Source organism: Oryctolagus cuniculus, chromosome 3 (genome assembly GCF_964237555.1).
Source record: "Oryctolagus cuniculus chromosome 3, mOryCun1.1, whole genome shotgun sequence".
Taxonomy (NCBI): domain Eukaryota; kingdom Metazoa; phylum Chordata; class Mammalia; order Lagomorpha; family Leporidae; genus Oryctolagus; species Oryctolagus cuniculus.
In genome coordinates this window covers 8935375-8947538 of record NC_091434.1, presented here as the reverse complement: position 1 = coordinate 8947538, position 12164 = coordinate 8935375, and the positions used below count along the sequence as shown (strand labels likewise).

General features: G+C 41.7%; 1 protein-coding gene across 29 annotated transcripts in view; it reads right to left on the bottom strand.

Moving 5' to 3' along the window:
- Nucleotides 1-12164, bottom strand: part of TRIP12 (thyroid hormone receptor interactor 12) — a 153631-nt gene that overhangs the window by 56803 nt on the left and 84664 nt on the right. For 26 of the 29 annotated variants that reach the window (XM_051849049.2, XM_070070086.1, XM_070070091.1 and 23 more), the window contains one exon: nucleotides 11127-11222. The exons of the other annotated variants lie outside the window; for them this stretch is intronic. In XM_051849049.2, coding sequence (XP_051705009.1) covers nucleotides 11127-11222 — 96 coding nt within the window. The remainder of the gene's footprint in view (nucleotides 1-11126; nucleotides 11223-12164) is intronic. 29 annotated transcript variants of the gene reach the window in all.

The window sequence follows — 12164 nt, the reverse complement described above, 5'->3', positions numbered from 1 at the left end:
GCAACTTCTATTGTATTCAGTACTTTGGGATGACTCCAAGATGAAGCCAATAATGCACTACAGGTTCCAACTGAGAGAAAGTATGGTTAATTGAAGTTATTAAGAGCAGAAAGTAATTCGAATCAATGGGTAATTTAAAAAACAGATTTTTCATTACTGAAACAGCTTTATTGTTCTGTCTTGTATGTTATACATGCATACATATTGTATGCCTACATGGGAAAATTTATTAACAACTATTTTAATTGGCTTATAGAAAAAAGAAGACTCAAATTTAAACTGTTAAGATTAAAGATACATTTTAGTTCTTTATATCAGATGTTTTAAATTTGTTGGTAGAAAGAAACTAAAACTGGCCAGCTCCACCTGCAGCGCCGGCACACGGGGTTCTAGTCCTGGTCGGGGCGCCAGATTCTGTCCCAGTTGCCCCTCTTCCAGGCCAGCTCTCTGCTGTGGCCAGGGAGTGCAGTGGAGGATGGCCTAAGTACTTGGGCCCTGCACCCCATGGGAGACCAGGAGAAGCACCTGGCTCCTGCCTTCGGATCAGTGCGATGCACTGGCCACCGGTCGCAGCAGCCATTGGAGGGTGAACCAACGGCAAAAGGAAGACCTTTCTCTGTCTCTCTCTCTCACTGTCCACTCTGTCAAAAAAAAAAAAAATTTTTTTTTAAATAAATAAAAAAAAAACACACTAAAAAAAGAAACTAAAACTGTTTATGGCATTGACATGTTTATGTTTGAGTTTGCTGGTCAAACAAGTTACACTGTGTTAGATATTTGAGATGTTTCCAAATACATGTGTTGTCTTGAAATTTATAGAAGGCATTGGACCGTCGTAGATGTTTCCCTAAGTTGTTACTGAATGACTGAAATTGCTTGCTGAGTTTTCATTTGATATTGTTAGTGTCGGTAAGCATTCTGGGAAGTCTGACTTGTTCCCTCATTTCTCTATTCAAGACGGGAAACTAATTCTACTCTGAAGAACTCTCCAGGATTACAGTTTGATCTTTAGATCTTATAAAGACAGATGGCGAACATTTTCTGTAGTAATAGCAAAGCCAAAATGAGAGCTTAAATTATAATTTCACAGTTAGATTTACTTTGCCATGGGCACAGTAAACAAGCAAAACCTTCCTTTTCAGACCAAAGGAAGGGAGAGAAAGTTTTACTAGTGACCTCAGCTTTTACGTATGAGATGGTCATCATGCTTGATGCACAGTGGTCTGCCATCAAGGAGACCCAAGAGGCCAGTCCACTGCGGTGGCTTCTGATGTGGAAAGCCAGGGCTTCAGCAGAAGTCAGCTTATGAAGAGCCCTGGCAGCTCTGGCAGCCAAGAGATGGGTCAGTGGAAACGGACCTGCCCTGGGGTCAAAGGACGGACGCCAGGTCAGAACCACAGACCTTACTGGCTCTAAGCTGAAAAGCCCTTTACTCGGCCCAGTTGCCGAAGTAACCACTGCTGTCGAGGGGATAGCCAATAGGGTCTGCAACATTGCAGGCAGAGCTGTATATTAACTAAGAATGATTTCCTTTAAGAAATGCCACCTACCTTTCCTTTGAGCCTGCTCTCTTCCCAGGCTAGCTTGGTAATGGAAGTCAACAGGGTGCCCTCTTAAGGAGGTTCACACCTCCCTTCTGATGTACACCATGTGAAGAGAGAAGTAGGTCTGGGCCTTATAACTGGCAAGGCCTTAAAGCCCACCTGATTATTATCAAACCCATTCTGTCAGTTTCTACTTGCCTCTCAATCAGAAAACTGTCTCCTGGTTTAGACAGCACCTTTCTTAGGTCTCCAATAATGACTCTGTCCTTTGTTCTAGACCCTGTCTAGCCTACTTGGGGCCTCACCGTTTGTAATCATAGCCTCTACTCTTACTCCAATGGCTCTCTACTCCCGACCCATGTGTATTGATGGCCCTCCCCCAACTTAATGTTGTATAATTGTTCATAATTTTTCTACAAATAAGCCCCTCCACTCACAAGAGACAAGTGGCCTGTCTCCCAGTCTTGGTTGGGATCAGTTTCGCAGCCTCCCTCTCCTCAGTAGTGATTTCATGAACAGCTTTGAGCCACAACATTGTGTCTGAATGTCTGTCAGCTGGTGCCCTCTGAGGCTTCCAAAGCCATATCACCTCACTAACAGGCGTGGTACTACAGAACAGACTGACCTTAACAGCACTGTTACTATGTTAACCAATCAGGCCCAGTGAAACCACATCCATCAGACAGTCTTCACTAGGGTCCAGAGACCCCCTCATTTACTCTCCTCTATGAAATCCTCTCACTCATTGGTTAATGACACTCTTAGGACCACTGGCTGCTATTCTCACCTTTTTTACTACCCTAAATGTTTACAGGTGGTGATAATGGATGAACCAAAGCCTTCACCAACCAGGCAGTCAACCAAATGCTGCTGCAGCGATACACTCAGCTCCCCACCTAGGAGATCGCGGCTTGAGACATTGCCCCATGCCAGCAGAGTGTGTCAGCAGGAAGCAACTATAGAAAATAGACCATCGCCCCTCCACCTTTCCTGGACTTTTGGGGCCAATGCACTCCCATACAACACTTGCTTTACAAGAAACAAAAATGGGGAGAATGTTGGTAAAATGGCACCGTCTTTTCCGTGGCGCAATTTACTTCCCGGACACCACCCTAGGCTCTGGCCCCTGCTCCACTGCTGGAAGCCAGGTTACCAAAGGGCCCAACCACAGATGTCAGCTCCACACCCACCCTAAAGAGATTCGCTGCTCCTACCTCCCTGCCCCTCCAGCAAAGGTATAACAGGACCTGCTTCCCGAACATGTGCTCTCTCCTGATCTCTCTCTCTCCTTCATCCTCTCTCTCTCTCTTGACCATCATCTCTCTTCTCTTCGCCCCTTCCCTCTGGCCCATTGGATTTCCCCGGTCAATAAATCCTTTCCCTAAAAACAAAAAAAGACACTCTTGATTAAAAGCTGTATAAAAATGAGCAGGAGCTGGATTTGGTACTTGAGAAGTGGTTTGCTGACTCAGGATACAGAGGAGGGAGAGAAACCCACAGTGCTGAACCGAACTGGTCAACCAGATGTGTTAAGTTCTGGGAAAGTGAAAAAGAATGTGGGCTAAGAAGTTTTGATGAGAAAGAATAAACTATCCTGCAATCTCACGGTAGTTAGAAACCAAGGTACCACCAGTGAGAGGAGGCCTGCCTCAAATAATTCCCAAGACACCTGCCACATTTTGAAACTGCTTCATTTTTCAAGTCTGAGGAGATAGTGATTTTCAAGGTTCTCAATCAAAATCCTGGAAGAGCCGGAACACAGAAACTGATGAGCCAAAACTAAAATGAGTCATAACAAAATTGCAGTGCTGGTCAACACCCAGTCAAGGCCTGACTAGAGATAAGGCATTGTTCAAAGGCAACGCTATGGTGTGTGTACCAGGTAAAGCTGCCCTCTGCAGCGCTGGCATCCCATATGGGCACTGGTTCAAGTCCCAGCTACTCCACTTCCGATACAGCTCTCTGCTATGGCCTGGGAAAGCAACAAAAGATGGACCAAGTCCTTGGGCCCCCGCACCCACATGGGAGACCCAGAAGCAGCTTCACCAATTTCGGCTATCTGGGGAGTGAAATAGCAGATGCAAGACCTCTCTCTCCTCTTCCCTCTCCTCCCTTCTCTCTCTCTGCCTCTCTGTAACTGCCTTTCAAATAAATAAATAAATCTAAAGGGGGGGGGGGGGGGGTTGTTCCTGATCACTGTAGGCCTCTTCAGTTCTTTAACACAAACTGTCGATATATAATCAAGACAATTACCAGACATACAAAGAGACGGAATATGTGGCTGAGATTCAAGAGGGGAAAAAAAAAATCAGAACAGACCAAGACTTCTGCAAATATAAGTGCTTAATGGCTATGAGAAAAGAATCAAAGAACTATGGATAACTCAGCAATATAGTATCTGAAATTAAAAACTCATTTGTGTAGACTTAAAAGACTGAAAACAGTAGGAAAATAATTAGTGAATTTGAAAACTGGCCAACGGGAAGTTTTCACACTGGGCAAAGGGAAAAGAATTGAGAAAACACAACCAAAGAGAAAACAGAGTCAGAGAAACATGCTGGACAGTGCAAGTAATACCTTGATACTCCGAGAAGGGGAGAGACTATTTGAAGAGATAAGAAAATGGTATTTCATAAAATAATGGCCTTCATAAAATAACGGCCAAGACATTTCTAAAACTGATAAAGGAAGTATCTACTCACAGATTAAAGGCTCAGTGAAGTACAAGCAAATTATATATCAAGAAAAAGTCACCTCACCTCATCCCAACATTGTTAACTATTATTTTTTAATAGTTTGACTAAGTAAATATTGAGAGAGAGAGGAAAAGGAGGAGAGATGGGGGAGGGACAAGGGAAGAAATCCAGGAAAGAGACCTTGTTTTGAAATGTTAAGGCTGGGGGTCAGAGCTGTGGAACAGCAGCTCTGCCCATGGCACCAACATCCCATATGGGCACCAGTTCATGTCCTGGCTGCTCCTCTTCCAATCCAGCTATTTATAGCCTGCAAAAGCAGCAGAAGATGGCCCAAGTGCTTGAGCCACTGCACCCACGTGGGAGACTCAGAAGAAGCTCTTGGCTCCTTGCTTTGGATAGGCTCAGCTGCAGCCCAAGTGATTGGGCCCTTGCATCCACAAGGGAGACGACGAAGAAGCTCCAAGCTCCCGGCTTCAGATCAGCTCAGCGCTGGATGCTGCAGCCATTTGGGGAATGAAGCAGGGAATGGAAGACCTTTTTCTCTGTCTCTCCCTCTGTCTGTAACTCTACCTCTCAAATAACCAAAAGCGTTTAAAAAGGAAATAAATAAATGGCAAGGTTTTTGAAAAGATACTATGGAAGCAAGAATACATCAAAAGTAGTGACTGAGAATTTTACACTTGGAGAAAATATTCCTTAAAAAAATTAAGCAAATCAAAAATTTCTCTAAGAAAATTAGAGTGAAATCATTACTAGTAATTCTGCACCATATGGAAAAAAGTGAGGAAGGATCTACAAGAAGGAATTAAGAGTACTGGCGCTGTTGGTGGGAGGAGTGTGCTGCCACTGTGGCACAGCAGTGAAGCTGCCCCTGGCAGCAACAGCACCTGGTCTGGATCTGCGGTGCTGCGCTTCACATCTGGCTTCCTGCTAACGAGCCTGGGAGAGCAGCATAAGATGTCCCAAGTGCTTAGGTCTCTGTCATCCACATGGGAGACCCTGGATGCAATTCCAGGCTCCTAGCTTCAGTCTGGCCCAGACCTGGTTGCTATAGTTGAGACAATGAACCAGCAGATAGAATCTATCTCCTCCCCACCACACCTGGCACTCTACCTTTCCAAACCAGTGCTGTGGTATAGCATGCTATGCCACTTAACAACAGTGGCATCCCATTACAGATGATGATCCAGGTATTTCGACCCTGCTACGCTCACAGAAAACCAGAACAGAGTTTCAAGATTCCAGCTTCACCTGGCGTAAGCCCAGCAAGTATAGTCGTTAAGAGAGTGAACCAGTGGATGGAAGATCTCTTTGTTTCTCCCTGTCACTCGACTTTCAAGTAAATAAATCTTTAAAAAATAATAAATCTATTTTTAAAAAAACACTGGGAATAGTAAATATGTGGGCAAATATAAGAATAAGGATGTTCTAACATAACTATAATGTATTACAGAGTTTCTAATACATATAACAAATCAAACAATTATAGGATGTCAGAAAAAAAGTTGGAATATAAAAGAATTTAAGGTGGCCAACAAATCAAGAATATGCATTATAATCTCTAGAGTAACCACTAAAAGAATATATAAGAATATACAATAGAAAAGCTAAAAGAATACTTGACTATTCCAAAATTAAGTTATCACTTTTCATTTATCAGCTTTGTAAAAATCCAAAACTGTGACATCATACTGTTTTAAGTGAATGTAAAATGGTATAGCCCTGAAGAGCAGGATTTACAATATCCACTGAAATTTTCTATACATGTACTCTTTTTTTTAAAGATTTATTTTGTTTATTTGAAAGAGAGAGAGAGGTAGAGCCAGAGAGAGAAAGGTCTTCCATTCCTCTGGTTCACTCCCCAAATGACAACAACGACCAGAGCTGAGCTGAGCTGAAGCCAGGAGCCAGAGTTTCCTCCGCATCTCCCACTTGGGTGCAGGGGAACAAGGATTTGGGTCATCTTCTACTTCCTTCCAAGGTCATAGCAGTGAGCTGGATCAGAAGAGGGGCAGCCAGGACTCAAACCGATGTCCATATGGAATGCCACCGCTGCAGGCTGGGGCTTTAACTCACTGCGCCGCAGCACCAGCCGCACATGACTCTTTTCAATAGCAACTTTGCATGCAGAAATCAACTCCGAATACAGAAAAAAATTTTACCACAGAAACTTCAACATCGATAAACTGGAAATAACCCAGTGTCTAATGACAATGGACTGGCTAACTACACTCATCCATCCAATGGAGTAACAGAACTTTTAGGGAAGAGAGAAATCTCCCCTGCTCCCAAATAAACGCAGCAACTGTAGAGGGTAGACACCAAGACATATCATTAGAAGCAAAGTAAAATGTGTAAAGTTTGTTGCTCCTATCTAAGAAAGACAAGCGGGTATGGAGTAGATATTAGGATATGTTTTTGTGTTTTTAAATTAACAGAAAGACAAGCCATAACACTTTAAAAGGTTATTTATATAGGAAGAGTAAATACAAAAGACAGAAGAAAATCTGAATCTGTCTTGCTAGTAAATTTGACTTTTATGTAAATATCATGTAATTATAAAAGCAAAATTAAGTTTTCAAGTGCAACCTCTAAAAATCAAAAGCAAAATAAACCAAATGAAACCAAACCACCTTGGGTGTTATTAACAAAGAGACGAATTATTTCAAATAACTTTAAAATGTAAAAATTTAGCCACAGAGATATATCCCAAGAACAAAAAGAATTGTAAAAAAAAAAAAAAACAAAAAAAAAAAAACAAAACAACTTTAATGGTTAAACTTGATTCTAATACCATGGAATTAAGCAAATGAGTCACTATATATTCTGAGAAATAAAACATTTGGCATGGGATAAAACACCAAGTATCAATGAGATTAAAAACCTGCACCCTAAATCTGAATTGGTGGTACTGGTATGAACTAAAGATAAAATACAATCATTTCCTAGGTTAGTCTAGTGACAATGATCAACACAGGTGCAATGAGTTTGCCCAGACTGTAGTTTATAATGCCATTTTAAAGAAAAGAAATCAGAGCTTTCTGGGGAAATGCCCAGTCCTGTCGTATCAGAGAGCAAAGAAAGTATTTCTATTAAATTACATCTTCACCGCTCATAAGTGAGAGGTGATATTAGACACGACCATTTTGTGACACTTAATCTAGATACTGAGCTTTAAGAGTCTGCTAAGTGATGGGTGCTGTGTATTTTCTTGTATCACAAACACTGCCACTTTGGTTTCCTCACCAGAGAGAGAAAAAAAGACTCAAACTCAACACTGAAAAGGTCTCTGGAACCACCAGCCTACAAGAAATACACTAGGACATCCGAAGCAATAGAAATTTCACACTGATTTTTTCATCAGTTATGAATGAATTTTTGTTTATACTTGAGTGTGATAATAACTTCTGTATTTTTTATTTATGTTTTAGGGGGCACTGTCATGAGCAAGTAATATGATAAAATGTTTACAGATAACCTTATTTAGTGTCAGGGTTCATTTCACAGTAATATTAGAGGAGGGATGTGATGGAGGAAAAAGGCTGGACACAACAGGGCACTGCTGAAGCGAAGCCATGTGGCATCCTGTTCTACTCTGGCTCTAGTCTGTGGTTTACATTAAATCCATGTGCAAAGTTCAACACTAAATATGGATTTCAGATATTTTAATGTCAATATCCTTAGGTATCCTTTCTCCCCAGAAATATAATTAGTATAAAATAAATGAAATCAAGTTTCTCTAAAGGGGAAAAATAACTCTAAGAAACATATGCACTGACTGCAATGTATATATATTTGGATGCTGACTCAAAGACAATTTTTGTTTGTATCTGATATTTTTTCACAATAAAGATCATGTCTTTTCCCCTCTCTAAACCTGAAAATTATTCCCGATGATTCTTGGGTCAAAACTCACATTTGGGGCCTGGTGTTTTGGCACAGCAGGTAAAGCTGCTGCCTGTAGTGCTGGCATCCCAAATGGGTGCCAGTTTGAGCCCCAGCTGTTCCACTTCCAAACCAGCTTCCTGTAAATGAGCCTGGGAAAGCATCGTAAGATGACCTAAGTGTTTGGTCCCCTGCACCCACATGGGAGACCCGGAAGAAGCATCTAGATCCCGATTGGCCCAGCTCCCACCATTGCTGCCATTTGAGGAGTGAACCAGTAGATGGAAGATCTCTGTCTCTCCGTCTTTCAAATAAACAGATTTTTATTTTTATTTTTTTTTAATTTATTTGACAGAGTTATAGACAGTGAGAGAGTGTCGCTCCCCCTCTTCACGGAGGAACGACACTAAACCCTGCGCTGTTCTTTTGTCTGCTCGGCCCTCCCCGGGTTGGCTGCTGGTCCTTCCCGGGTTGGCTGCCGTCCTTCCACCTCCGTGGAAGGGCGGTGCCCCCTGCCACTTTCCCCACTTCCACGGGGGAGCGGCACACCGCCGGCCGGCTCTCTCGAGGGCTGCTCAGGTGTTCCTTCAGATAGATGTTCCTGGTGCATGTTGTCTCTCTCCTCCTTTATAGTCCTCTTCCACCAATCCCAACTCTGCTACCCACACGCCGAGCACGCTGCTCTCCTCCAATCAGGAGCAGGATCAGCTCCTGCAGGTTATTGGTTGAACTGGAGGCAGCTGTGTAGAAGCTGTTTACTCCTCTCCCAGCGCCATATTGTGGGAGAGCAGATGCATAGAATAAGTCTTAATTCCAGTAACTTAGTCTAGTCCGAGTTGCTCCCCACAAGAGAGAGAGACAGAGACAGAGAGAAAGGTCTTCCTTCCATTGGTTCACCCCTTAAATGGCCGCTACAGCCAGCGCTGTGCCGACCCGAAGCCATGAGTCAGGTGCTTCTCCTGGTCTCCCATCAGGTGCAGGGCCCAAGCACTTGGGCCATCCTCCACTGCCCTCCCGGGCCACAGCAAAGAGCTGGACAGGAAGAGGGGCAACCGGGACTAGAACCCGGCGCCCTTATGGGATGCCAGCATCACAGGCAGAGGAATAACCCAGTGAGCCGCGGCCTTTGCTATTTTTCAAGCGCAGCAGGCTCACTCCCACTCTGCCATGCACGCGCTCTTCCCTCAGACCGGTGCACAGCTCACTGCCGTCCTGCAGTCCAGTCTCCACACCTAATCCCTACTCTGCTTTCCTTCATCGCACTGACAACATCTGAAATTTTACTAAAAACACATGTCTTATTGGTTGCCAGGATTACTCTCCAGCATGGAAGCTCCATAGAGGAGCCAACCCTGCTTATCCTGTTTAGGATTCAGTACAACATCAACACATGGTAATTGTCACTAAATAAATATCCACATTTATCTGTTCATGAGAACTTTGTTAGCTGAGAGCTGAGTGTCAGGCGAGCAAAAACAAAACCAACTAGAAATACCAACTGCTTGTTAAATTTCCTTGCCAAATGCTAAGGCCAGCAACTTGAAAAAGCTTCACATATCAGTACATACATGAGCACATGTGTATATACTATTCCAAAAAAAATTTGGAAATGCTTGATGGCACATTATTTAGCATACATTAGGATGGGCAGAGCTAACAGACTTCATTAACACTTCAGAAATTCTGAAACTAAGGCTAATGTCGTGGCTTAGTGGGCAAACATCCCAGCCTTGATGCCAGCATCCCATACAGGCCCCAGTTTGAGATCTAGCCTTTCTACTTCCGAACCAGCTCCCTGCTAACATGCCTGCGAAAGCACTGGAGGATGGCCAAAGTGCTTGGGCCCCTGCAGCCACGTAAGAGAACAGGATAGAAGCTCCTGGCTTTGGTCTGGCCCAACCTGCAGCCATTTGGAGAGTGAACCAGCGGATGGACGATCCTTCTATCTCTCCCTCTCTAACTCTACCTTTCAACCAAATAAATATAAATCTTTAAAAACAACAAAAAAAGAAATTTTGAAATTAAGAGTGAAATCTATAAAGTCTATTAATTCTATAGAAACATCAATTTTGTTTGATTATTAAAAAAAAGCTACAATGCAAACTTAGTTTAAGGAAGCTAAATACTGTATGCCAACAAGAATTTACTTGGACTTCTAACTGTACTAAAGTTATATCCTTAGTTATTAACTAAAAATTCAAGAGTAACTATCTAATCAACCATGATAAAAATCTTATATATAATTCATTAATTCGAAAATGAGCTATAATAACTAGTAATTCTGTGAAGAAGTCTTTCCTCTGAAGCACATGACTATCTTATGGGTTGAACTTTATTAAACCAGAGCAGGCACTGTAGTGTAGCAGGTAAAGCCTCTGGCTACAGTGGCGGCATGCTATATGGGTGCCAGTTCAAGTCCTGGCTGCTCCACTTTTGACCCAGCTCCCTGCTAATGGGCATGGGAAAGTAGCCGAAGATAGCCCAAGTGCTTGGGCCCCTGCACCCACATGGGAGACCCAGAAAAAGCGTGAGGTTCCCAGCTTTGGCCTGGCCTGGCCTGGCCCAGCCCCGGCAATCATCTGGGGAGTGAACCAGCAGATGGAAGATTCTGTCTCTCCTCCTCTTTCTGTAACTGCCTTTCAAATAAAAAATAACATCTTTTAAAAAATTTTATTAAACCATTAAAAAATTGAAATCAATGTAAATCTTACAATAAGATGCCATAATTGCCAATGTAAAACCATTACTCTTTTGTAGGTCAAACAATACAAAATAACTTTCCTCTAAAATCTACATTGTTTTAATTATTTCAGTTCAATAAAATTAAAAAGAAAATCTTACTGCTGGCTCTACTTAAGACAACTACATGCAAAGCCCTATTTTTAAAAAACAAGGTAAAATCATGAAATCTTCCTTACATCACCAGATAGCCAGCAAAAATAGCATTTTGGTAATTAGTACAGGGCTTCAGGAAAGGAAAAACTTAGAAGTATTCACTTACTAGCTCCGCTTCCAATTGTTCTATGGAAAAGTTGTGACATCCGAGGACCAAGAGGACCAAACAGGTGAGGAGGAAGACCCCTGGCCTCTAACAGAGCTAAAGAAAAAAATAAGTGTAAGGGGGGGTGGGTGATCAAATCCAATCGACTTTATCTAAAAATTTCAAGCACCTAATTCATTTCACACAATTCACGTAATCAATATCACTTTCCATTCTGAACATTAGCAGAATCTCTGAAATTCCCAAAATCACTCTCATATTAACATAACTGGTATAAATTAAAATATACATGTGCTAGTTCCAAGTATCCTAAGATTTTATGCAAAATTAAAACTCAGTGTGTAACTGTGTAAACAGCCCAAGAATATTTCAAAGTAAATATTTACTGTGAAGAAATTATAATTACCCTTGCCCTGTTTTCCCTGTTATAACCCAATCAGGTATTGTTAGGAGACCCTCCAAAAACAAAATATAACACACTATTTTTATCACTTCTAAAAAGTCAGAGAAACTATGTGCTCACGAGAATTCTAGTCAAAGAGATCCTTATAAGTTCCCTCAGGAACTTTAAAGAAATCTGAAACTACAAATGCCATCTCTCCTAAGCCTTACACCAGCGATCTATTTTAAACCAACCAGAAGATAAAAATACATATCCTCTGGCTTCTAAAGAGTTTATAAATAAGGCTAAAAAAAAATCTACAAAATAAAAAAAACCTGGAAACATGGAGTTAGAGTTAGACATACACTATACATTCATTTTGGAATAAAGACAAAAAGAATATGGAGGGGGAAAAAAAAAAAAAACAGTACCTGACTAGTCATACTCACAATGTTGTCAGGTACCAGAGCACAATACATTAATTTAACCATTTTTGAAGGTACTTCTTAATTTATTACTAAAATCTGCTACACATATAATCACAATAAAAAAATTTAACATAAATACAGAAGGGTACTTTCAAGAAGTTAGTGGAAAACTGTAAAGTTTGTTTTGGTGCAAAAATTCTGAAATCCATGCAAATGAGAAGTCCTCAA